Below are 25,868 nucleotides of genomic sequence, written 5' to 3'. Positions count from 1 at the left end.
CCAGTCTGGAATTGCTCACCCTCAATCAATCCAAATATAACACTCTCTAAATAAATCCCAACAAACAGCACTGAGTTGCCCCCAGCATGTTCCCAGTAGTGCTTACTGTGGTCCCAATAAATCCCAGGATGACCCCAAGTACCCCAGTTCTGGTTCCGCTGTGTCCTGGTCCTCGTATCTTCCGTCCCAGTCCATCCCAGCCTGTCACATTCCGTCCCAGTCCCTTCCTGGCAGCTGCCGCTGGTTTCTGGACCCTGCTCCCCCCGTCCCCGAAAGGTACCCCTGCACCCCCCAAGATGCTCATGAGGATCGGGGGCTTCATGTTGGGCTTTGTCTTCCTGGCACTGGGGCTCGGCTTCTGCCTGTGCAAGAAGGTGAGGGAGGGTCCCACGGTCGTGTCCCCCCTCCCTAAAGGGTGTGCGCTCCCCTGGGGCCCCCCAGCCCAGTGTCACCCCCTTTTCTCTCCCCACAGAGCTCCTGAGCTGCCGCTGGCCGCAGTCCCTCCACGTGGCCTCGGGCCCAGCCAGGACACCCCGTTCTATCCGCAGGATGATTTTGGGGGGGTCGTGTGTCCATGTCGCCTCAAGTTTGCCTGCTTTCCACTGTTTGCATTTGTTCTCATGCAGCTTCAAGTGAACTACGTGTGTTTTTAGAAAATTATCTTTGTTTACATTCTTCTCCGCTGGGAGGAGAAAGATGATTAATGATGATGTTCACCAACAAGGTCGAAGAGGTGGCTACCTGTGTAGCCAATCTTGGCCTGTTTGGAAAAGTGTATATATATGGAGTAAGAAAAAAACGTACAGAGCTTTCCTGCTTGACATCCTGCTGCCTACTTCATCCTTTCGTGCACCTAACGGCAAGTCACATATCACCTCCAGTACCTCTGTCCCCATCTGGTTGCTTCCAGTGCTCCCAAAAAAGTTTCCCAGTTCACTCCAGTCTCGTTTACTGGGGGAGAGTGGGGAGGAACTTGGGGGGACCCTGTGGGGGGAATATGATTGGGGGAGGAGAACAGAACAGGCCCCCAGATGGATCAACAGTGGGGACCCCAGTGTGCTCCCTCCGTGTCACCCCACACTGGGGACTCGTTGGGTGGCACCTGTATTTAAACACAGCACCCAGTGATCCCCAAAAGGTGCCGGGACCACTGGGTCTTACCCAGAAAATTTGAGGAGGGGGTCTCATGGGGGGCACCCAGGCTGGGCCAAGAGCCCAGTGCTACCCCAGCCCAACCTGCCTTGGATCCATTCCAGGGATTAGAAAGGAGTGGGACCCCTCCCAATGCAATTTGGGGGTCCCAGCTAGCCCCCTCCTTCACTCCTATGTTGTCCAAAACCTCTCTTTTTCCCCACTCTTCCACCACTTCCCCACTGCACCCCAATCTACTGCAGCCATCCTCCATGCTTGGTTTTGGGGGTATCAGGCACCTCCTGCTCATTCTGGGGGTCCCATCCCCCCTTTCCCTTAACTCAGGCACCTCCTGACAGCGTTTTCCTGGCAGGAATCCGAGTTTTGGGATTTTTGGGGTGCAGATGTCAGGGGGGACAGCTGTGTCTGGCCTTCCCCTCCCTCTTGGGGCCTCTCAGCTGCCCCAGACACCCTGAGAGTGCTGGGATTTCCCTCCTGGGGACAAGGACCTTCATTCCTTTCCAGGAGCCCAATGCCCCGCTGAGGGTCCAGGTCAGGGGGTCCTTGAGCAGCTGCCCCAGAACCTCCACCAGGGTCTCCCAGCACAGCCAGAGCTGCTGGGCCTGGGGTCCCCAAAGCCTTCAGCAAACCCCAAGGCTCACCCAGGAACCCTCCACTCCTTCAAACCCAGCATCCCCCACAGCCCCTGCATGTTCCACCCATGGCACTGGCCATGGCCATGTCTCCACATGTCACTGGCCATGTCCTACCCTGTCCTCACCCCTGCCTGTCACCCCACCCTGTTTCCATCCCTGTCATTGTCCCCCAAATCTGCACCTGTGTCCATGTCACTCTGTCTCACCATGAATGGCCAGGGCCATGTCCATGTGTCTCCATGTCACTCTTCATGTCTATGTCCCACCATGTCAATGTCCCCCCATCATCCCAACCACAGCTTAGTTCAATGTCTTTATTTTTACCCTCTGTTGGATTGTTACCTCAAGTTTGCTTGCTTTTATTGTTTGCATTTGTTCCTATGCAGCTTAAAGTAAACTACATATATTTATAGAATTTATCTAATTATTTGCATATTTCTCTCTTGGAGGAGAAAGCTGATTGATGGTGATGTTCACCAACGAGGTAGAACAGGTGGCTCTCTGTGTAGCCAATCTCTGGCCTGCTTCTCAAAGGTATATAAGATGGAGTCAGAGAAAATAAAGTAGGAAGCTTTCCTGCTTGACCTGCTGCTGCCTGCTTCGTTCTTCCATGTCCCTAACAGCGACATCGGATAATTAAAATGGATGAAGAGAAATGAAACGCAAATCAAGGCCAAAAGGAAAGCATTTCCCTGTCCATGTCGGCTGAAAATCCACATTCTTGGGAGGGAGGGAAGAACATTTCTGGAGGGGTTTCCACCCCACTCTCTCCAAAATCTTGGTATTTGCCCGAGATCATCACCATGTGACTGCAAAAGATGCCCTCGGGCAACAGCAAATCAAAATTGTGGAATCCCTGAGGTTGAAAAAGATCTCCAAAACTATCCAGTATTCCTCGATGCCAGCAGAAGACAGGAGTGAACACAAAAGAATTTCTGGGATAGGAAGTCAACAGATCTGCCCTCCCCAAGGAATTCCCAGTGTTGGTCTGTGTCCCGATGGACGTTCCTGCCCCTGCATTCATCCAGGTGCCCACGAGGAGACAGGGAGATGTGGATTCCCCCCAGCAAGGTGTCCCCCAAACACGGATCACCAGGACCACGGATCACCAGGGCTCTGCCCAACAGGGGTCACTGGGGATCATCCAAAGCCAATCCTCCCATGGGGGATGGAGCTGGAGCAGCACACGAAGCTCTTCCTGCACTCGGGACACTTGCAGGGATTCCCTTACGGTGCCTCTGTTGGTGTTGGGTCAAGGCTGAGCTCCTGGAGAAACTCTTCCCACACTCGGGACACTCGCAGGGCCTCTCCTTGGTGTGGATGCGCCGGTGGGCAGTGAGGACAGAGTTATACTTGAAGCCCTTGCCACAATCAGGGCAGCGGAAGGGCCTCTCATCACTGTGAATCAGCTGATGTCTGAGGAGATCAGAGCTGCTCTGAAACCTCTTCCCACACTCGGGACACTCGTAGGGCCTCTCCCCAGTGTGGATGCGCTGGTGCTTGATGAGGTCTGAGTTATACTTGAAGCCCTTCCCACAGTCGGGACAGCGGAAAGGCCTCTCATCCGTGTGAATCCGCTCATGTTTGAGGAGATTGCCGCTGGTCTGAAAACTCTTCCCACACTCAGGACACTCGTAAGGCCTCTCCCCAGTGTGGATATGCTGGTGTGTTCTCAGATTGCAGATCCATACAAAGCTCTTCCCACATTCCCAGCAGGTGTAGGGTCCTTCCCCTGTGTGGATCACCCGGTGCCGGATCAGCTGGGAGCTTAATCTGAAGCTCTTCCCGCACTCCCCACACTCATAGGGCCGTTCCCCAGTGTGGATCACCTGGTGCCGGATCAAGTAGGAGTTACGGCTGAAACCCTTCCCACATTCCAGGCACTTGTGGGGCTTCTCCTCTCCATGAGGCTTCTCCTCCAGCTCTGAGCTCCGGCTGGATCTCCGGCCGCTCTCCTGGCACAGGGGGGGCCTTTCCTCCTCACAGCTCCCTGGGCTGGGTTTGCAGACCCTCCTCCTGCGGGATCTGCGGGGCTTTTCCTCCTCCTCCTCCTCCATCTGGGCACTCCTTGGGAATGAAAAATCCTGGTTTGGGGAGAAAACAAAAGAGCACCTTAGGCTGGGGGTTCCTCCTTGCCCAAGTTATTCTCTAGAAGTCAATGGGCACCGTGTGTCTGTGAAAACCTCTGAAACACCAAGATTCTGCCTAAAAGTTCTCCAGATATAAAGACAGATCAAAAGCCCTCCATACACCCAGAGTCAGACAAAAACTCCTCTAATATATAAAAATTCATCCCCGTATAAAACCTCTCCCCTCCCACCTCCCCAAATTCCCCTCGCGGGGGGCGCTGGGGCCGAGGGGGGGGACACAGGTGGGGAACGCTGAGAGCTGCGGGTCTGCCTGGCAACTGGTGAGTCATCAGTGCCGCCCTCCCTGATTGGCTGCCAGAGGGGTGGGGCTGCAGCAAGGGGCGACACCCTGCTCCAGGGCGATGTCCCGCAAACGGGGGACCCCCATGAAAGGAAGAAGAGGAAAATGTCTCTACAAACAGATGCTGACAATCTGCTTGGAGATAGGGCCAAGCACTTGAACATGAGGAAGCTACAGAAGAAGCCACCAGTTCCACAAAATGTTATTAACTGACCACACAGACTGCTGCTCAGCCGAGGTCCTGCGAAATTCATCAACTTCGATAAGAAGAAAGACTTAACAGAGCTCTGAATATCATTACCTATACAGAAGTGGGGTGCAGATTACGGGGGCATGTGGTAAGTGAATTGGGAAGTCTGCACCTCTCAACTACTTCAGCCAAAGGGGAAAGGGAGAGGGAGATGCAGCTGGGAAAATCAGGATGAAAAGGAGGCTGCATACTCCAACAATTCAATAGACCCCATGGGAGCTGCGGGGCCGGGCCGGGGCTGTGGGGCAGCCGGGGCTCAGCGCCGGGCGCTGCCTGACCCCAGCACCCCCCGGGCAGGGCCGGCACTGGCCCCCGGCCCCCAGGAGGCTGCGGGACGCCCCGGCCGCTGCCCGGCCCCGTGGAGCTGCCGGCCCTGCCCGCCGGGGGAGCCGCCTTGGGACACTGCGGCACCACAGGCCCCGGCTCTGGGATACGGGCTCTGCAGGGCACGGGGAGAACAAGGGACAGCAGCCAGGAACGGCTGCCAAATGGGCATTATACACGGAGGGAGCGAGGTCATCTTGTAAGGATTTGGTTTGGGTGGCTGGAGAAAGGAATGATTTGCAGAGAGCTCAGCAGCTGTCAGAGGATGAGCACCCACAGGCACTCAGGGGGGCTGCACCAGGGCCACAAGAAGCCCCTGCAGCACTTGGTCACAAAGGCACAGAAGGGGAAGGCAAGAAGGGAGGAGGAAAAGGCCGAGCTGAAGGCAAAGGCCATGGCAGAGTTTCCACAGCCCCTGAGGGATGAAGCCCAGGGCCCGAGGAGAGAAACAACTTGTGCCAGAACACACAGGAGTGTAACTTGTTAGGAAGGACCAATGAACAGAATACACAGGAATTTAGCTGCTAGGCAAAGGCTGTAGAGAGAAGATGTATATCCTCAAAACTCAGGAAAGAGGGACTTAGCTATTGTGAAGACCCAATAAAGCAGAAGCAGTTGATTAAGAAACCAGCAAGAACCAGGCTCCTGTTTTTGGCCTGAGAAAACTGACCTGGGAATTAGCCAAACCTTCACTGCATCTGCTCAGAGATTCAGGTCCAATAGCCAACACCGAGGAAGACTTCTTACTTCATCAGGACACCCCTGACCCCAACCCCCAGAAGGCGTAGCACTATCAAAGACTGATTGTAATATAAAGTCCAAGAAGGTGGAGAATGGGCAGAGAATGGGTGGGCAGGGAGCTGGAGTTCTGTGGGATCTCAGTGTATTCAAACCTGGAACCTGTCTCGACTAAGCACACACAATTGGTGGAAATATCCCCTCTGTGTCCCTGGAGCTGGAATAAAACAAACCTGCTGTACAATTCCCAATTGTGCAGTCCTTATTCCACACTGCACCACGACTGAGCAGCACTGAAGGCACCGGAGCAGCAGCCAGGGCTCCACAGCGGGGGAAGCCCCTGTGCCTGCCCACAGATCCTCTGCTGGAATCGTCTGCCTGGCCACCTCCTCGGCCATCTCCACACACTGGGGGCCAAGCCTTGCTGCCACTGCTTGAGCTTCAGGCCTTTCTGTGCCCGCACTGCCACAGGGGCTGGGGAAGGCACCGGGACAATTCCACTCTGGCTCTCAGTCACACTCACACACTGGGCTCACTGGGATCACATTGATGGGAAATAGACCAAGTGTAAATTTAAAAAAATCTTATTTCTCTAGTCAGGCTTGCTTTGCCTTTGCCCTGGGGAAAGGAATTTTAAAGGTTTATTGAAGTTTAATCCCTGAGGGGGTTAAACCACCCACAGAGATGAGTTTAACATCTCAGCAGACTGGGAATAGCCAGAAAAGACACCCACAAAGACGACAACCAGCAGCAAACAGCAACCAACATCTTCCCCAGACACTGCCCCTGGAAGAGTTGGAGACACCTGCTCTGGAAAAGGCTGATAAGGAAATCCAGGAGTGTGAATCTAATTAACATCAGAGGCAAAGAAATCCGGCTCCAATAGGAAACCAAATACTAAAAACCAGGAAGCCATTAACATTAAACCAATGGATTTCTATGGGTTTAGACTGTTTAAAGTTTGGGAAAATCTAGTCAAAAATGTTTCTGTGTAGATTTTGTTTGGCTCTTAGTGATGGAAAGCTTTTGGTACGAGTTTTTTAATGTTGCATTTTGCAAAACAAGAAGAGCTTTAAGGGAGACCCCTTAACGCATAAGCAGTTAATAGAATATTGTAAAAAACAAAATAAAAACGAAAATAAAAAAAAGCAGATTGTGGGGGGACCACCTGTGAGTCATTCAATGGCTGCTCTGGAAGAGAATCTTTGCTCCAGGCAGCCAGGAGAGGAGCTTTAGAAATGCAAATGAACACTGCTGGGGAAAAGTGTGGACAATCACCAGGCTCTTCTTGCCTGGGGGAGGAATTGGGCTGATTCCCTCTGGCCCTCAGCCCAAGCTCTGCCTGCTTGCACAGATGGAATTGGCACAGCCAAAGGCAGAGCCCACAGTGAGGATTTCTGACTCTGCAACACAAATTGCTTCAGCTGCAAAGGGAAACAGCAAATGGAGAATGTTGTGAAACCTTCACTACAATAAGTGAGGGGGGAATCATCCCTCTCCCCACTCCAACATGTGCTGTCACTGCCTATAGGGTGTAATAGACCACTGGAGTTTTTTGCTACCACAGATTCAGTGAAATCAGTTTGGAATCCAAGTATGTTATGATTTAATTACAGAAAAGTGATCACTTGATGCATCCCTGGCTGGAGGGAGCATACAAAAATGGGGAAAAGACGAACAGCCACCAGAACAAATCCTACAACACCAGGGACCATCCCCTGGGAACCCGAAATAATTCAGATCAGGAGCCACAGAACCCATAGATCATTTCCATGGCAGAATTAGATTACAAGATGTCCTCGAAATAATAACCAACCAGACAGATCCCGCTCCTGAATTTCCTGCTGATCAGCCCACTCAGATGAGGAATGCAACAGTTCTCCATGGGAAGGGATCAGATTATCTATCAGCAAAAGAAGGAAGAGTTTGTGGAAAATTAAATGACTCAAACTACTGTTGGCAAATAGCCAACACCGAAAAGTGGTGAAACAGATGACAAAGGAGGGAAGAAAACAGCTCATGTTTCAGTCCAAACGTGGAAAGGATGGTAATGGGGCATCGTTTCGTGGTTCCCCGGCACACCAGAGGTTAAACGAATGCTCTTTGTCCTCTGTTGTGCTGCAGCAACTCTCATCTTGGGGCCGTGCAGGACACCTTGCTGAGGGCAGCTCATTCAGCAGCTGAGCAAGGGGATGCAGGTGGCAGCCAGGCCTCCTGAGCCACACACGGCTACAGAAGGACAGGGAAGGAGCTCACTGACAATGAGCCCAAAGCCAAAGGGGACCCAGCAAGGAAAAACAGAGTCAGGGAGTGAATCTGCTTGGAGATAGGGCCAGGGACTTGGGGATGAGGAAGGAACGGGAGAAACCATCACTTCCAGAAAATGTTACTCACTGACACGGACTGCTGCTCAGCCAAGGTCCCGCGAAATTCCTGACCATGGAGAAGAAGAACAAAGATTGAACAGAGCCATGAACATCGGATGTTACACAAAAGCGGGGTGCATATTAACGAGGACATGCCGGAGGCGGATCGGGAAGTCGCAACTTTCCAAGTCCCTTCGCCACTGGGCAAAGGGACAGGGAGATGCAGAAGGGAAAATCAGGATAAAAAGGAGCCCGCGTCCTACAACAACTGGAGAGAGCCCACGGCAAATGCCGCACGGCCTCTCCCTTTGCTCATCCATAAAGTCACTTTTACAGGACTCCTCGGTCTCCTCTGGGGACACAAACCTCTGGCGACGGGAATGTTCCCGCACAGCCCCGGGGACAGGGCGGCCACCTCCGTCCTACCCACGGGAACCGGGACGGGCCAGCGCTGCTCCGGCACCGGCTCCTGCCGAGGCAGCGGCGGGAAGGAGACCGCGGGCAGCCGCTCCCGCAGCGCCCTCAGGCCACGGGCAACACGGCGCCCACACGGCACAAGGAAGCCGCCAGAGCCCCCTGCCGCCCCCTCCGGCCGCAGCCGGCCCCGAGCCCCGGCACAAGCGAGCGCGGCTCCCACCTGCGCTGGGGCCGCCTCCGAGCTCCGCCGCCGCCTCAGCGGGCTCCGGCCGCTGCCGCCGCTCCCGGGGTCGCACACGCGCTCCCACAATGGCGCCTCCAACCGGCCACGGGCGCCCCGGGGGCGGCCCCGGGGCCGGGCTTGGCCCCGCTCCGCCCAATCAGTGCGCAGCCACCACCGGCACTGACGGCAGAATCGGCCAATGGCGGCCAGCGAGGGGCGGGCTCTGCACACGGCCCGGCCCCGCCCCGCGCTCTCAGGCCCCGCCCCCGGGCTGTGTGAGGGGAAAGCCGGAGATGAGGAACAGCCCCGGGACGGGCCCGGGCCCGAGTCGGGATTGAGCTGAAAACACAAACAAAGTTCTCCGCAGCTCCCGGCCCGCCTGGCCCAGCCCTGCGTGTTCGCCGCCACCGGCTCCGAGGAAAGCCGTCGGTTCTCCTGGCCCGAATTAGGAGCATCAGCGCGTGGCTTTGATTTCCCCCGAAAGGGAAAACCCCCAACGCCCTCGGGCTGAGCGGAGGCGGGGGGAGATTTGTGGCAGAAAACTCCCAAAGTCGTTTTCCCGCAGCGTTGGGAAGAACGAAGCAAAGCCAAGTGAGGTGGGGCCCCCCACCCATCCCGGGGGTTCGGCCCCTCCCGTTTCACCCCCGGGAACAGCGCCGGGACTGGGGGGGCCCGAGCGGGACTGGGGGGCACAGGGGGGTCCCCGGCACCGGGGGGTCCCTCGGGGCTCGGTCCTGTTTCCCCCCTGTTATCAGCCGGGATCCTCCGTTATCACTAGAGACGCTCCCCAATTTACCCGGGCCCCCAATGCACCGGGACCCGCATTCACCGCCCCCCCGATCCATGAGCTCCCCCCAGTGCGCCAGGTCCCCCCACTCACCGCCCCTCCCATACCCATGGGACACCCCTCACCGCGCCCCCCCCACTCAGCAGGACCCCCCCAATCCCTGGGACCCCACCCAGACCCCCCCGTGCGGTCATGACGGCTGCACCCCCTGAGGCCCCCCGAGGCCCCCCGCTGGGGCCGGGCTGACTCCACCCCCGGGGTCGCCGCTGCGCGGAGCCTTTCATTAACCGCCCATCCGGCTTCTGTCCCCGCCCATAGGGGGCGTGGCAGCGAGGAGTGGCCAATGGTGAGCGGCGGAGCAGGGAGGGGGCAGGGATTAGGAAGGGCGTGGGAAAAAAGGCGGGGTCGCAGGAGCGATGACCAATGAGGAGAGGAGAGGGCGTGGCCTGGCAGAGGCGGGAAGGGAGGGAGGAATTGGGCGTGGCAGGAAGGGGGGCGTGGAAATGGGCGGGGCCTGAACGGAACCGAGAGGATTTACTGGTCTGAGTCAAAACCGGTACGGATATGTATGGACCAGTACAGACCCGTATGGACCAGTACAGACCAGTATGGAACAGTATGGATCAGTATGGAACAGTATGAACTAGTATAGACTAGTACACACCAGTACAGACCAGTATAAACCAGTAGAGAGCAGTTTGGATGAGTTGGGCTCTGGGCAGGCACTGGCTGGCCGTGGGGCTGATGGTGCTGTGTGCGGCCGTGCGTCAATGAAAACCAGTATGGACCAGTATGGACCAGTATAGAGTGGTATAAACCAGTTCAGACCAGTATAGACCAGTATGCATATATACAGACCAGTAGAGACTTCTACCTGCCCTGGCCAGTATAGACCAGTTTAGACCAGTAGGGACAGTGTAAACCAGTATAAACCAGTATAAGCCACTGTAGAGCAGTATGGACCAGTATGGACCAGCTGAGAGCAGTAGGGACCAGTTCAGACCAGTTCAGACCAGTATGCATTTGTACAGACCACGATGGAGTTTCCCATGCCCTGATCAGTTATAGAGCAATATAGACCAGTATAGACCAGTATGAACCAGTTCAGATCTTCTGCTGCCCTGGGATGGGGACACTGGGAGAGGACTGGGGACACTGGGCTGATGCCATGGGTGGCACTGGGGACAGTGGGGTGACCCTGGGACTCACTGTGGTGGTGGCACTGGCACAGAGACAATGGGGGTGGGGACACTGGGGTGAGACTGGGGACACCGGGCTGGTGACATTGCTATGGTGACACTGGGGAGTGACGTCACTTCTTCCTGTTTCCTCTTCCTGTTTGCTCCCGGCTGTGCCACAACCCCGTGTGTCTGCGACTGTCACCAGGTCCTGTTTGCCACCCGGAGTGTCCCCAGAGTGTCCCCAAGGCGTCCCCGCCGTGTTCCCAGCGGCCATGGAGCCCCGCGAGGTGCGGCAATCCCGGCGCGGGGTGGTGGAAGGGGACAGGGGGGACATGGGTGTGGTAGAGGGGACAGGGGACTGCAAAGGGGACAGGAAGGGGTGGGAGGAAGGGAGGAGGTGACAGAGGGGTGAAAGGAAGTGAGGATGGTGGCGGGGAAGCGACAGCAGGGGGGTGGCAGGGGGCGGCAGGAAGGACAGCGGGAGGTGGCAGAGGGGACAGCACGGGGTGGCAGGGGGGACAAGGGGGTGACAAAAGGACAGAGGAGACAGCTGAGCCCTCCAGGGAGGGGACAAAGGGGACCCCGGGAGGGCACAGAGTCCAATCTAGGAAGCCACAAGTGCCATGAGGACTCCGCCACCTCCTGTGTCCCCTCCCCAGGTGCTGGAGGCTCTGGTGGCCCCAGTTGCCACCCTGGGTGAGCTGGCAGCCACTGTGACTGTGCCACACAGGCGCGTGTGGCCGCTCCTGTACCCAGAGTCCCTGCACAAAAAACTGAGGGACTTCACCTGGACCCTCCGGGACACCCTGGACCACCCCAGTGTCAATGTCCTGGACCAGCATGGTGTCACCTCCCTGGACCAGGCCGTGGCCGCTCTTGAGGCCACCTCGGGGGTCACCTGGGCTGATGTGAGAGCCACGGTCAGAGCCTGGCAGGGGTCATTGCGCCTGCTCGAGGAGAACTGGTACCTGCTGGAGTGCAAGGCCACTGAGCTCTGCAATACCTGGAAGATCTCAGCCACCAACGAGGCCACTGCCACCAGCCAGGCTGGGGAACTGCAGGATGAGACCCCTCCCAGCCAAGGGACAGCTGGGGACAACCAGGTGACCGCAGCCCCACAGCCGTCAGTGGCCCTGCCCTTGGTGGTGGCCACCAAGGCCAGGGAAGAGGCTGTGATGGCCACCAGGAGGGGACAGCGGCAGAAGGAGGCCCTGGAGCTGCTGAAGCACTTGGAGGTCACGTGTTCTAAAGCCAAGGTGCTCCCCTTGGAGCTGCTGCGTGGGCTCGGGCACATTGAGGCTGCCCTGGAGGGGACACAGGAGGTGTCCCGCGATGTCCCCAAGGCCTTGGCGGCCATAGTGGCCAAGGCCAAGCTGCTGTGTGAGGCCAGTGCCCGCCTGGCCAGGCGTCACCTGTTGGTGACACTTGGGGAAATCGACTTCCTCCTCTTGAGTCCCAGTGGCAGCTCTGGTGGCCCTGGTGGCCCCCGTGGCCGTGCAGTGGCTGAGCGCTGCCAAAGAGCCATCGAAGACATCCCCAGGCGGCTGGAGGACAGTCATGACACTGTTGTGACATCATCGGGACAGTGGTGTCACTGGGGAGACTTGAGGACACTAGAGTGTCCCCAGCTCCTCGTGCCACCAAGAGCCCCTCGTGTGTCACCGGGAGCGACCCCGCCCCCGTGCGAGGGTCCGCGGTGTCCCCAGGGTCTTTCTCTGTGTCACACGCCACCCTCGGACACCCACCAGGGACACCCCCGAGCATCAGGACCCAACTGCACCAGGACCAGCCCCTCCCTCAAGCACCGGGACCCTCACCCATCACCATCCTCATCATCCTCGTGCACTGGGACCCTCCCTGTTCACGAGCACTGGGACTGGACCCCCCCTCGTGTACTGACCCCCCCCGAGCATGAGGCTCGAACCCCCTTTTGTGCCCCCCACCCATCCCAGGGGGTCCGGCCCCTCCCCTTTCACCCCCCGGGAACAGCGCCAGGACTGGGGGGGCCCGAGCGGGACTTGGGGGGCACAGGGGGGTCCCCAGCACTGGCGGGGGTTTCTTGGGCGATGGCCCCCTCCACCCCCCCGTTATCATCAGGGATCCCCCCCAATTTGCTGGGGCCCCTCCGATCCATGAGCCCCCCCCAGTGCGCCAGGACCCCCCACTCACCGCCTCTCCCCCTCCCATGGGACGTCCCGATCACTGACACAACCCCCTCGGAACTCCCCGAGGCCCCCCCATTAACTGAACCCCCCGGAACGCCCCCAGCCCCTCGCCCCTGCGCTCCCCCGAGCCCCCGGCCCGCGTTGGGCCCCGCCGGGGCCGGGCTGGCTCCACCCCCCGGGGCCGCGGCTGCGCGGAGCCTTTCAATAAACGCCGATCTGTCGTCTGGTCACGCCCACAGAGGGGCGGGGCCGCAGATGGAGGCCAATGGTGAGCGGCAGAGCGGAGAAGGAGCGGGGATTGGGAATGGGAGCGTGGGAAAAAAGGCGGGGCCGCAGGAGCGGCGGCCAATGGGGAGAGGAGGGGGCGTCGCCTAGGAGCGGCAGGAAAGGATAACTGGAATGGGCGGGGGAGAAATGGGGGCGTGGAAATGGGCGGGGCCTAAAAGGAAACGAAAGGATCGAATGGCGTAAGTAAAAAGCAGTACGAATCCGTATGGACCAGTGTAAACCAGTATGGAACAGTATAGACCAGTATGGACCAGTATAAGCCAGTATAGAGTGGTATGAACCAGTATAGACTAGTATAGGCCAGCATGGACCAGTACAGACCAGTATAGACCAGTACAGAGCAGTTTGGATGAGTTGGGCTCTGGGCTGGGCAAGGGCTGGCCATGGGGCTGATGGTGCTGCCAGAGGCTGTGTGTGAATAAAAACCAGTATGGACCAGTGTGGACCAGTATAGAGTGGTGTAAACCAGTTTAGGCCAGTACAGAGCAGTATGTATATATAGAGACCAGTAGAGACTTCTACCTGCCCTGACCAGTATAGACCAGTATGAACCAGTTCAGACCAGTTCAGATCTTCTGCTGCCCCAGGATGGGCACACTGGGAGGGGACTGGGGACACTGGGCTGATGCCATGGGTGGCACTGGGGACACTGGGGTGACCCTGGGACTCACTGGGGTGGTGGCACTGGCACGGTGGAAATGGGAGTGGGGACACCAGGGTGAAACTGGGGACACCGGGCTGGTGACATTGCTGTGGTGACACTGTGGCAGTGATGTCACTTCTTCCTGTTTCCTCTTCCTGTTTGCTCCCAGCTGTGCCACAACCCCGTGTGTCTGCGACTGTCACCAGGTCCTGTTCGCCACTCGGAATGTCCTCAGAGTGTCCCTGGAGTGTCCCCAGACTGTGTCCAGCAGACATGGACCCACGCAAGGTGCCACAATCCTGGCCCAGGAGGGCGGGAGGGGACAAGGGGGGAGACGGGGGGGTGGCAGGAGGGGACAGGATGGCATGGGAGGAAGGGTGGAGGTGACAGGAGGTGAAGGGCACTGAGACTGGCAGGAGGGGACAACAGGGGGTGGCAGGCAAGAGTGGATGAGGGGGTGACAAAGGGACAGAGAGGACAGCTGAGGTCTCCAGGGAGGAGACAAAGGGGACCCTGGGAGGGCACAGGAGCCACCCCAGGAGGTCACCCCAGGAAGACACGAGGTCCCTGTCCCCTCCCCAGGATCTGGAGGCGCTGGTGGCCATGGTGGCCATCCTGGGTGAGCTGGCGGCCACTGTGACCGCGCCACACAAGGATGTGTGGCCGCTCCTGTACCCAAAGTCCCTGCACAGAGACCTGTCAAGATTGATCTGGTTCCTGCAGAACACCCTGGACAACGACGCTGTCATCTCCGTGCGCCAGGGCCTGGCCATCCTCAGGGCCACCCCGAGGCCCACCAAGGCCGATGTGACAACCGCAGAGAGAGTCTGGCGGGAGTCGGTGAACACCTTCGAGCCCAACTGGGACAAGGTGTATGTGGTCGCCATGAAGATCTTCTGCACCTTGGAGGACGAGGACACTGCCGAGGCCACCAATGAGGCCATCAACAAGGCCACCAATGAGGACCCTGCCGAGGCCACTGCCACCAGCCTGGCCAGAGACCTGTGGGACAAGATCCCCCCTGGCCAAGGGACAGCTGGGGACAGCCTGGTAGCCACAGCCCCACAGCCATCAGTGGCCCTGCCCTCGGCAATGGTCCCCCACGATGCCCCTGTGGCGGCGGCTACTGAGGGCAGGGAAGAGCCTGTCGTGGCCACCAGGCAGGTGGAGGTGGCCACCAGTAGGGGACAGCAGGTGAAGGAGGCCCGGGAGCTGCTGGGGCGCTTCACAGATCTGTGTGTTGGAGGCACCGAGTTCCCCTGGGACCTGGATTCCTGGCTCGATGGCCTCGAGGGCAGCGAGGAGTGGACAGAGGAGAAGTCCCCTGATGACCCCGAGGCTGTGCTGGCCCAGGCCAAACGGCTGTGTGGGGCGGAATGGATGTGGGAGGCCAGTGCCCGCCTGACCAAGGATCACCTGCTGGTGATAATTGAGGAAATCCACAAGGTCCTCTGGAGTCCCTGTGGTAACTCTGGTGGCCCTGGTGGCCCCTTTGGCCGTGCAGTGGCTGAGCAGTGCCAAAAAGCCATGGAGGACATCCCGAGGCTGCTGGGGGTCAGTGAGGTCACCAATGTGACATCACAGGGGCAGTGACGTCATTGGGAACATCGCTGGTATCAGTTGTCCCTTGCCCCTCACCACATGGGATTTGACACAAATTTGGGGAATTTTCCAGGAATTTTCATTGAGACTGTCCCAAATCCTGATGGGAATTCCTGGGGTGACATCACTGGGAACACTTGGGGACACCAGGGATGCTTAGGGACACTCAGGGACATGCATGGATGCTCAGGGACACTTGGGGACACTCAAGGACGCAAAGGCAGAGGGTGAATGAGCCCCCTCAGTGCCTGTTGGAAAAGCCCCAGACCTGGGTTATAAATGACAATATCAATGACAATATCAATGAAAATACAATATTGGCTTCTGCATTCATATATCGGCTTTTGCTTGTTGTTATTGATCACAACAGTTTTGATACAGTACAATTTATAATTCCTTTCAGCTGCTTTTTGGTATAACATAATCTATCAGTTTATGTGTGCACTGTACAGCTGACATAAATGGCAGCATAATAAATCGATTTTGTATCCTAGGCCTTAGCGAAATAATAAAATAGAGACTGCACAATGCTGAAATGCTTTGATATTATAACTATTATAACTTATATTAAAACTAGCTTTTACTTTATAACTAACTCAGAGAAAGGTGTTGCCTTATTTTGAAAGACAGGGGTGTGCCAGGGAAAGCCTGAGCCTCCCTTGGAATGGGGAATTCAAATCCCCTCTGTAGGGACATCCATGAATGGCAGGGACAAGGAACTCTGCAGCCCTGAGATATTCTAGAAACACGCGGTTTTATTGTAAGGGCCATGGGTAAAGAGGGCTTTGCCTTCAGCCACCAGCCTCGGCTGGAGAGAAGCCCCAAAGAGAGAGGGAGAGGGGGAATGAGGTGAGGGAGGTAAAAAGGCTAAGTGGGCTAAGAGAGGTAAGAAGAGTGCCGGGGTCAGGGCAGGAGGAGAGAGGGAGGTAAAAGAAGCAGAGGGAGAGAGCGGGCAAGAGGGAAGTGGAAAAGAGGCAAGAGGAAAAGAGAGCGAGGACCTTGTTACAATACATTATATCTCCTTTTGTGTTGAATATTCTAATTTACAGTGACCAACCGGCGCAAGATACAAAACCGACAAACTTTGCATGCAACCTATGAGAATTACTAAATTACCATATCATCCTACATTCTAAACTCTAAAGACGACTTTTCTTATCTACTTTTTCCTTGATGCCTTAGCAGGGTGGAGAGGGGCTGCATTCTTGGGTCCTTTTATTTTCTGTCCTTCAGCCTATCTCCAGCTAATCACCGTCTTCCTGCCTGCCATGCCTCCATCTCAAAGCTGGCCTTCATTTCTCTTTCACTCACAGGTTTTACATCTCCAGTATTTCTTACCAGACAATCATATCCATAAGCCCTTCCTGTCCCATCTTTCCCAACACCTGACCCAGTATCCCTGTCCCAGCATCCCCAGTTGTGTCCCAGTGCCATCAGTCCCATCCCAGTGTCACCAGCCCAGTGTCCTCAGTTCTGTCTCACCGTCACCACCCAAGTGCCACCAGTCCAGTGTCAGCAACCCAGTTTCAGCCCAGTGTCCTCAGCCCTGTCCCAGTGCCACCAGCCCAGTGCTCCCTGTGCCAGCCCAGTGCCACCGCCCCATTGTCCCCATACCAGTGTCCCCAGCTCAGTGTCCCCACCCCATTGTCTTGAGGCTTCATAACCTGGAACTGTAATTGGATAATTGACCCCAATATGGAAACAGACCAAAGCTTACAAAAGTGTGAAACTCGTGACTGGGATCCACCCTGGGTCAATCCTAGATCCATCCTGGGACCATTTTGGGTCTGTTTTGGTGCATCCTGGGCCCATTTTAGGTCCATCATGCATCCATTTTCAGTCCATTTTGGGTCCATCCTCGGTCCATTCTAGGTCAGTCCTGGGACCTTGTTGTGTCCATTCCGGATACATTCCTGGGTCCCCTCTGGGTCCATTTTGGTCCATCTTGGGATCATTTGGGGTCCATTGTGGGTCCATCCAGGGTCCATTTTGGGAAAATCCTGAGCCCATTTTAGGTCCATCCTGAGTCCATTTTGGGTCCATCCTGAGTCTATCTTGGGTCCATTCTGGGTCCACTTTGTCTCCATGCTGGGTCCATTTTGGGTGCATTTGGGTCTATCCTGGGTGGATTTCTATTCCATTTTGTGTTCTCTTTTGGTCCATTTTGGGTCCATTCTGGGTCCATCTTGACACAATTTTCGTCCATCCGAGTTCCATTTTGGATCCATTTGAGAATAATTTTTGCTTCAGTTTGGGTCCATCCTGTGTCCAATTTGTGTCCATTTTGGGTCCATCCTGGGTGGTTTTTGGGGCCATTTTGGTTCCATTTGAATCTCTTTTGGGTCCCATTGCGTCTATCCTGGATCTGTTTTGGGTCCATCCTGAGTCCATTTTGAGTCCACTCTGCGTCCACTTTGGGTCCATCTTTGTCCAATTTCTGTCCATCTTGGGACAATTTTGGTTCCATCCTGGCTCCATCCTGGGTCCATTTTTGGTTTGTCCTGGGTCCATTGTGGGTCCATCCTGGGTCCATTTTGGGTCCATTTGGGGTCCATATGTGGTCGAAATTTGGGCCCATCCTGAGTCCATTTTGGGTTTATCCTGGGTCCATCCTTGGTGCATTTGGATCCATTTTGGTTCCAATTTGGGTCCATCCATTATGGGTCCATCTTGGGTCCACTGTGTGTCCATCTTGAGACCATTTTGGGTAAATCCCAAATCCATTTCAGGTCCATCCTAGGTCCATCCTGGGTCCATTTTGCATTCAATTTAGTTCAATTTTCAGTGATTTTGATTCATTTTTGGTCCATCCTGGGTCCATTTTGAGTCCAATTTGGGTCCATGTTTGGTCCATCCTGGGTTCACTTTGGGTCCATCCTGGGTTCACTTTGGGTCCATCCTGGGTCCATTTTGGTCCATCCTGTGTCCACTTTGCATCCATCTTGGGTCCATCCTGTGTCCATTTTGGTCCACTGTCGGTCTATCTTGGGTCCACTGTGGGTCCATTTTGGGTAAATCCTGAGTCCATTTTAGGCCCATCGTGTGTCCATCGTTGGTCAATTTTGGGCCCATCCTGAGTGCATTTTGGGCCCATCTCGGGTCCATCTTGGGTTCACTTTGAGTCCATTTTGGGTCCATCTTGGGTCCCATTTAGGTCCATCTTTGTTCCCTCTTGGATGTATCCTAGGTTCGTCTTGGATCCATTTTTGGTCCATCCTGAGTCTATCTTGGTCAATGATGGGTCCATTTTAGTCTAATTTAGGTTCATCTTGGGTCCATTGTGGGTCCATTTTGGATCCATTTCGATTCCAATTTGGGTCCATCCTGTGTCCATTGTGGGTCTATCTTTGGTCCATTTTTGGTCCATCCTGTGTCCATTGTGGGTCCATCTTTGGTCCATTTTGGGTCCATCTTGGGACAAGTTTGGGTCCATCCTGGGTCTGTCCTGAGTCCATTTTGGGTCCAATTTGGGTCCATCCTGGGTCCATTTTGGGTAAATCTAAATCCATTTTAGGCCCATCCTGGGTCCATTGTGGGGGTATTTGATTCATCCTGGGTTCAATTTAGGTCCATCTTGGGTCCATCCTGGGTCCAATTTTGGTCTATCCTTGTTCTATTTTGAATCTACTTTATGTCCATATTGAATCATCCTGGGAGCATCCTAGGTCCATCCTGAGACCATTTTGTGTCCATCCTGGGTCTGTCTTGGGTCAGTCATGGGTCCATACTGGTCCAGATAAGGTTCATCTTGGGTCCATCCAGGTCCATTTTCATCCATCCGAGGTCCATCTTGGATCCTGTTTGGGTCCATTCTTGGTTCATTTTGAGTCCATCCTGGGTCTATCTTGAGATAATTTTGGGTCTGTCTTGGGGAAATCATGAGTCCATTTTGGGGCAATCATTGGTCCATTTTGGGTCCATCCAGGGTCCATTTTGGATCCATTTTGTTTCCGATTTGGGTTCATCCTGGGTCTGTTGTGGGTCCAATTTGTGTCCAATTTGCATCCATTTTGGGTCCATTTTTGGTTCATTTCGGGTCCATTCTTGGTTCATTTTGCATCCTTTTTGGTACATCTTGGGATAATTTTGGGTCTGTCCTGGGTCCATCTTGGGTCCATCCCAGGACAATTTTGGGTCCATCCTGTGTCCATTTTGGGTCCATCTGGGATCCATTTTTATCCATCCAGGATCCATTTTGGATCCATTTTGGGCCAATTTTTGGATCATTTTGGGTCCATCCTGAGTCCATTTGGGGTTTATCCTTGGTCCATCCTTGATCCATTTTGGATCCATTTTTTTTCCGATTTGGGTTCATCATGGGTCCATTGTGGGTCCATCTTGGGGCCACTGTGGGTCTGTCTTGGGTCCATTTTCAGAAAATGCTGAGTCCATTTTGGGTTTATCCTGGGGCCTATCTGGGTCCAATTTATGTCCATCCTGGTTCCATTTTGGTCCATCCTGGGTGCATTTTGGGCCCATCTAGGGTGCACCCAGGATCCATGCTGAGTCAATATTGTGTCCATCCTGGGTCCACTTTGGGTCCATTTTGGATCCATTTCAGTTCATTCTGTGGGTCCATTTGGGTTCATTTTGGGCCCCTCCTGGATCCATCTTGGGTCTGTTCTGAGTCTATCTTGGGTCCATTTGGGGTCCAATTTTGGTCCATCTTGGGACAATTTTGGGTCCATCCTGGTTACATCTTGGGTCCATCCTGGGCCCATTTTGGGGCCATCCTGGGTCCATTTTGGGTCCATTCTGGGTTGATCTTGGGTCCATCTTGCATTCAGTTGGACCCAATTTTCAATGCTTTTGATCCAATTTTGGTGCATCTTCGGTCCTTCCTGGGTCCATCCAGGGTCCATCCTGAGTTCACTTTAGGTCCCTCCTGGGTCCACTTTGAGTCCATTTTACGTCCATTGAGGTTCATTTTGGATATAGATATAGGAATATATGTGTATGTATCTGTAAATACATACACATATGTAGATATGTATAAATAATATGTGATTTATAAATAATACGTATATATAAATGTAAGTGTCTATATAAATGTATCTATAAGTCTATGTATAGGTGGATAGATACACTGGGTTTACCCATTAAAACCCTACAAAATCAGAAGACAAAAAAAGAAGAGGAAGCCGCTCCTGTCATCCTCTGCTGCTTCCAGCAGAGCTGGGCCATGGGCTGTGGGGCTGTGTGGGGCATGTGCCAGGCTCTCTGTCTCTGCCTGCTCTGGCCTCCTGCATGCTTCCTTCCTGCTTCTGCGGTTCTTTTGGCCATTCCAGTGGTTCCTGGACCATCAGCACGGCCTTCTTAACCCCCTCAGTCCGGAGGAAGTCACTGTAGTCCAGGAATACCGGAGCGTCAGCTGTTTGGCTGTGCCCGGTCTGTCCTGGGCTCTCTGTCCCTCCTGCTGAGGCTGGCATGTCCTGGGCTGTGTCCAGGAGAACCAGGCCATCGGCTCTGGGGCTGGGCGGGACATGGGCAGGGCTCTGCCTCTGCTGCTCGGGCTTTTGCCTCCATCTCTTCATCTCCACTTGGTTTCTGCTCGCAGGGTTCTTCTGGCTCCTCAGAGGGTCTCTGGTCCATGAGCTCGGCCTCCTGAACCCCCTCAGGGTGCCCGTGCTCAGCTGCATCGGAGAAGACCGGCTCCTCAGCTGAGGGACTGAGGGTCTCACGTGCACAACTCTCTGCCCCTGCTGAAGTGGGTGTCACTGCTGGGGACACATCCCCACTGTGCTCCACGTCCTGCTGTTCCACAAGGTGCTGACTGCATCCCTGGATTGAAACACAGGACTAGGAATTAGGGAGATTGATTAGAAATAGGCATTAAAGTGATGGATATTGCCTAATAACAGCTGCATTTTTCAGTATTCGTTGCTAGTGAAGGAAAAGACAGGACATGTGTACAAAAACAGCATGGAGGCATGCAAGGATTGGTGATAAGGAGGAGGATGTTCACTAAAATGGGACACAAGTGTGCAAAACTCCCAAGGATACTGAGATAATGAGGCTCCTTGGGCCCCTGGAACTAGATGAGACTGGCCTGATGGCTTGGACTGTGACCAAAGGATCAGGAGACATGCCCAGGAGGGCAGGGTGAGAATCTCAGCTCTGAGGAAGAGTGTCCAGTACAGGGGGACAGTCACTGCCCTGCTCCTGCTGCCCCACTCTTGCTGACACAGGCCAGGATGCCCTTGGCCTTCTTGGCCACCTGGGCACACGCTGCCTCATGTTCAGCTGCTCTTGTCCGGCACCCCTGGCTCCTTTTGTCCCAGGCAGCTCCCCAGGCACAGAGGTGCACATCTGACTTCAAATACAGCATCCAGAATTTCAAGATGTCCTTCCTGTTCTTGGCAACACAAGTGAGGAGTCAAGGACTTGCAGCTTCACCCCCACTGGAGGCTCCAAAGCAGTTTTCCAAGCTGCAGACTTCACCACAAAGTGGATCAACAGAAGCCTGCTGCTTCTGGTTTTTGCCTCAGAAGAAAGGTTCAGAACTACACAGTTGGTTTCTTTGGCCACACGGGACAAGAACGGCCCCCCACAGCTTCATGGACAACACAATCATCTCCTGGCAGCTTCTCAAAAGCCAAAAGACAAGTGGGCCAAAAGACTCTGTAGAAGTGAAGGATTCCTCAAGACAACTGCAGAACAGTTCCACAAGCCAAACACGGGTTTCCCAAAAGGGAAAACAAACAAACCGAGCCTGGGGAGCTCCAGAAGGACCCCGTGTGCCCTAGGCCACAGCACTGCAGAAGCCAAGAGATAGAGCTGCACTGAGCCCAGCAGCCAGATGCTCACGTGGAGGCAGCAGCTCTTTGGTGCCTCACCATTGCAGATCCAAGCCCATTTTCCAGCTGTCACTGGCTGGCGGGAATGGCTGGGTCCTGCAGGACTCCAGCACTCAGCACCCTCAGCCAGCAGCAGCCAGTGCTGACTGCTCAGAAACTTGAGCTCTGCCTTGCACTAAAGACAGCAGCCTCCAGAAGTGGCACTCACTGACTTGGAATATTCAAGCTGAACTGTGACCACAGCTGGAGTCATGTAGTCCTTTTGCTTCTCTTTGGCCTCTTCTCCAGGAGCAGAGGGAGCCAGGGGAGAGAGTGCTGTTGGTTCTGTGCTCTGTGGAAAGAGAGAAGCATGAGGGACAGCCCTCGAGCTATCATTTATAGCCTTCTTTCCTTTCAGATCTACAACCAGCTCTACTAAGGAGAAACCATCAGCTTTGATAGCAATGGGATTCTGAGTCACTCCAACTAAATTCAAATGGGCTGATCCAACAGAACTGCAGATGGCTCTGAATTCAGTATTCCTCCGTGGCTGCAATCAGCAAGCCATGTTCTCTCTGCACAACTGAGCTTTTAGTTTTTGAAAGCTCCCAAATGGACAAGTAGGAAATAGCCAGCAGTGCCTTTGCTATTTGTGCTGCAGAAAGGAAATGGATTTTCTTTCAGCCTCTCCATCTTCTCCTCTACACTCTTCTGCCCCTGGCCAAGCTCACAGCTTGCTCCACAATTCCTAAACACCGGGAACATCAAAGGTTCATTTCCCACTCACCTCAGGATCAGCACCTCTGAATACACGTGTCAGGTGACCTGTAGTGGGCAGGGAAAATGATTGAGATTCTTTGAGAGAACTGCCTGGGCTGGTGAATCCCTGAGAACAAGTCCACACAAACAGGGAGTACTTTCCATTTCACAACATCCCTCCAGGAGACACAGTTCTTTCACACAGCCAGCAAGACAAGAGGACAGTATTTTTGTCTGTGCCTACACTTTGGCTTGTTTTGCCAGTCAATGAATACAAACTTGATCAAGAGAACGCAAATTGTTCTTTAATACTCCGTGCTCCTGTTCTTCCAAATACATCAAGCAGCTTTTTTAATCCTCTCCTTCAGGTACATTTATTTTTTTAATCAGTTGCATGCACTAATTGTCATTAATTTGCTGAAAACAGTTGCCCAGAAAAGCTTCCCTTCCCCAAAATCCCTGTGAGCTGTGGCAGTTCTGTTGTGAAACAGCAGAGCAGCAGCTGCTGGGTTCAGGAGCAGCCACTCACTGCTTTGGAGTTTGCACTTCATTGCAAAGGGAATCACTGTTTTAGCACTCAGTCAAAGGTCAGGTTAGACAGTCCAATAATTTCATGACAAAATCTAGAAAAAAAGAAGCTTTCTCTGAATTCTGGGAACGACCTTTTAGAAGGCTGCCTGAGATCAAGTTGTCCTGCTTGACCCTGCAAACGGAGGCAATGCCAGACTCTGCTGCCACAGACTCTCCCGTGGAGGGAACAGAATCCCTTCAGGTTCCCTTGCAAATGCTGCCCCTGTGGCTACAGATACCCCCTTTTGAGCTGAACGTGTTGACAGGAGCTTTACCAAACCACTGGCATCCCAATTGTCTTTCTGTTTCAAAATCCACACAGTCACTAAGGAAAAAGAGGAAGACATACAAAAGCCCAGTGAGGTGATGCCCAGAGGAAACCTCTACTGACCTGCCAGCTGAGTCAAGTAACAGGTGGAATAAGCCTCACCATAAACAGTGCAAACTGCAGCAGCAAGTTGCTCCATCGTCGCGGCGCTGCTGTGCAGGTTTGCAGCCTGTGCTGTAACACAGAACAAACAAGGCTCCTGTCAGTGTGCAGCTGCCACTGACCAAGGCCTCGAGCAGGAGGATGCTCCTGCTCTGAGCAAGCCCAAGAGCTGCTCGGACACTGAGGCCTTCCGTGCACCAAGGCAGCCCTGTGATGTCACCACAGGGACACGGCAACCATGCCCTGACGTCACAAAGCAAAGGCTCTGCCTTGGTCTGTGAATTGATGCAAAGCAACCCAACCTTCCCCACGGCAAACACAAAATAGCCTGGGAAGTTCTCCCGTGTCACAGAGAAGCACAAAGCCCCTGGTGGGCCCAACTCTGTTTTTCAAGGGATCCCAGAGTAACTGCAAGAGTGCCCAGAGCACCTACAGCCTGTACCCCAGCTGAGCACTCAGATGGGACCAGAGCCAAGGAAACCAGACCAAGAAAATGGCCCAAAGCACTGCACAGAACCAGGAGAGAAAGCACTGTTGGCAGAACAGCTGAAAGAATCCCTAACAAATCTCCCCACATATCTGCACATTGATTTGACTCGCCCAGGGCTCCTGCGTATGGACATCTCTGCCTTGATTCCCCTCTGGAAGCAGTTGAACTGGCAGGATCTGCCCACCAGCAGCAGCTGCTCCAAGCTGGGAACGCGCCTGGCAGTGCTGATTTCCAGAGGCTCCAGTGTGCCAGGGGAAGCCAAGGCAGGAGCAGGTTGGAAGGTGCTGGCACTGCTGCTGCTCTGTGCCAGAGAGCCCTGGCTGGGCACAAGGCACCCACTGCACTGCGGGCTCTTTGTCCTGCCACAGCTGGGCACAGCTGGCGACAAATCGTGACGACCTGTGGGAAAACCAAGGGGGCTGCACTGCTCTGCACACACTCAGGCCACCTGCAGCACAGAGCTTTGCTCCCAAAAATGTAAACCAGAGGGAAACAGCTGGAAAAGGTTTCATTTTGACCTTTCTTACCTGCTCAACACAAATGGCCAAAACGAGAGCTATCAAGCAGGGCTCGATCCCCACTGCCAGCTCAGGGTTGGAGAGGAGGCATGACTTTATTTCAGTGCTGGGTGCGTGGAGAATCACATCCCTAACGTGTGCATACCCAGCAATCTCACCTACTAGTTTGTATCCATGCAACTAAGACAAATTCAACACTTTGCTGAAACTCACAGGCTAAACATTCCCCCAGGTTATTTGACATATTTAAATTCTCAGAATTTACTGACACGAGAGAAGAAGTGTCCTGAAGGTCCCTGGTGGTTGTCCTCACAGGTTCAGGAGGATACTCATGCAAAAAAACCATGAGACACCACTGGGGTTGCAAAGCAAATTTCTTCTCTTAGTTGCAGTAGCCAATAATACATCCCAAGCCCTGGATTCCTGAGAGTCTGCTGAGCAGGAGAAGGAGATGAAGCTGGTGCTCGGTGCTCGGGGCAGGTGGGCAATGCACTTTCAGGACATGGCCTGGATCAAAAGGGTGTGTGCATCTCATCCCTGTCACCCCTCCAGCCCAGCACTAGGCCTTCAATCTCCTGCTCAGGAGTGGAATTTTCCCAGTTACAGCATCAGCTCACACGTGGTGGGTGTGTGAGGTGAGGCCACGATGGCTCAGGACACCGACTCCATGCCAGCAATGGCTCCATTGTGCATTGCTCCCCTTTCAAAGGTTGACTGCCCACTGACTGACTCGTACACTGCTCCCCTTTCAAGGGTCAAGTTCCCATCCCTTAAACAATACAGTTTTCTTCATTGTCTTGTCAACCTGCCCAAACATGGATCAAATGTGGCAGGGCCTTGGACAGGGCTCTGGTCCCTGACACAGTCCTTCGGGGAACATCCCATTCCTCAAATTCTCCTTTGGTGGTCAAGAGCCTCCTAAAACCCCTTTCTTCCCTTGAATGTATTCCAGCTAGCTTCTTAACAGAACTGAGACATCAATTTTAAAGAATTAAAGAGTTTAGTTAAACTAGATATTGCTGAGGTAAACTTGCCTTTGTTAACAGAAGCCTTTAAGGAACCGATAAATCAGGAGGCCCGTCAACTTAATCAATTGACTCCAAGAACACAGTGTGATCATAAAT

At 54.3% G+C, this 25,868-nt stretch overlaps 3 protein-coding genes across 3 annotated transcripts in view; 2 read left to right on the top strand and 1 right to left on the bottom strand.

Moving 5' to 3' along the window:
• Positions 1–2,236: 2,236 nt before the first annotated feature.
• On the bottom strand, positions 2,237–8,626 carry LOC136375107 (zinc finger protein 436-like). Its single transcript, XM_066340467.1, has 2 exons — positions 8,533–8,626; positions 2,237–3,871 (listed from the first exon to the last, which is right to left on the bottom strand). Exon 2 carries the CDS (start codon positions 3,842–3,844, stop codon positions 2,918–2,920), a length of 927 nt encoding a protein of 308 aa, XP_066196564.1. The 5' UTR covers positions 3,845–3,871; positions 8,533–8,626; the 3' UTR covers positions 2,237–2,917.
• A 2,595-nt stretch (positions 8,627–11,221) lies between these two features.
• LOC136375105 (uncharacterized) overlaps positions 11,222–25,868 on the top strand; it is a 72,503-nt gene continuing 57,856 nt past the window's right edge. Inside the window, exon 1 of the mRNA XM_066340466.1 lies at positions 11,222–11,423. The gene's annotated coding sequence lies outside the window, so the exon portion shown is untranslated. The remainder of the gene's footprint in view (positions 11,424–25,868) is intronic.
• LOC136375104 (uncharacterized) lies at positions 13,778–15,796 on the top strand. The gene is made up of 2 exons (XM_066340464.1): positions 13,778–13,887; positions 14,182–15,796. Exons 1-2 carry the CDS (start codon positions 13,825–13,827, stop codon positions 15,190–15,192), a joined length of 1,074 nt encoding a protein of 357 aa, XP_066196561.1. The 5' UTR covers positions 13,778–13,824; the 3' UTR covers positions 15,193–15,796.

This window comes from Sylvia atricapilla, unplaced genomic scaffold (genome assembly GCF_009819655.1).
Source record: "Sylvia atricapilla isolate bSylAtr1 unplaced genomic scaffold, bSylAtr1.pri scaffold_91_arrow_ctg1, whole genome shotgun sequence".
Lineage (NCBI taxonomy): Eukaryota > Metazoa > Chordata > Aves > Passeriformes > Sylviidae > Sylvia > Sylvia atricapilla.
Note: the sequence above shows the minus strand (reverse complement) of the source record. Positions and strands in the feature narration are given on the sequence as shown.

Coding starts and splice junctions, on each gene's coding strand:
- LOC136375104 (XM_066340464.1), top strand. CDS start 13,825: ATGTCCTCAGAGTGTCCCTGGAGTGTCCCCAGACTGTGTCCAGCAGAC. Junction 13,888..14,181: donor CAGACATGGACCCACGCAAG/GTGCCACAATCC, acceptor TCCCCTCCCCAG/GATCTGGAGGCGCTGGTGGC.
- LOC136375107 (XM_066340467.1), bottom strand. CDS start 3,844: ATGGAGGAGGAGGAGGAGGAAAAGCCCCGCAGATCCCGCAGGAGGAGG.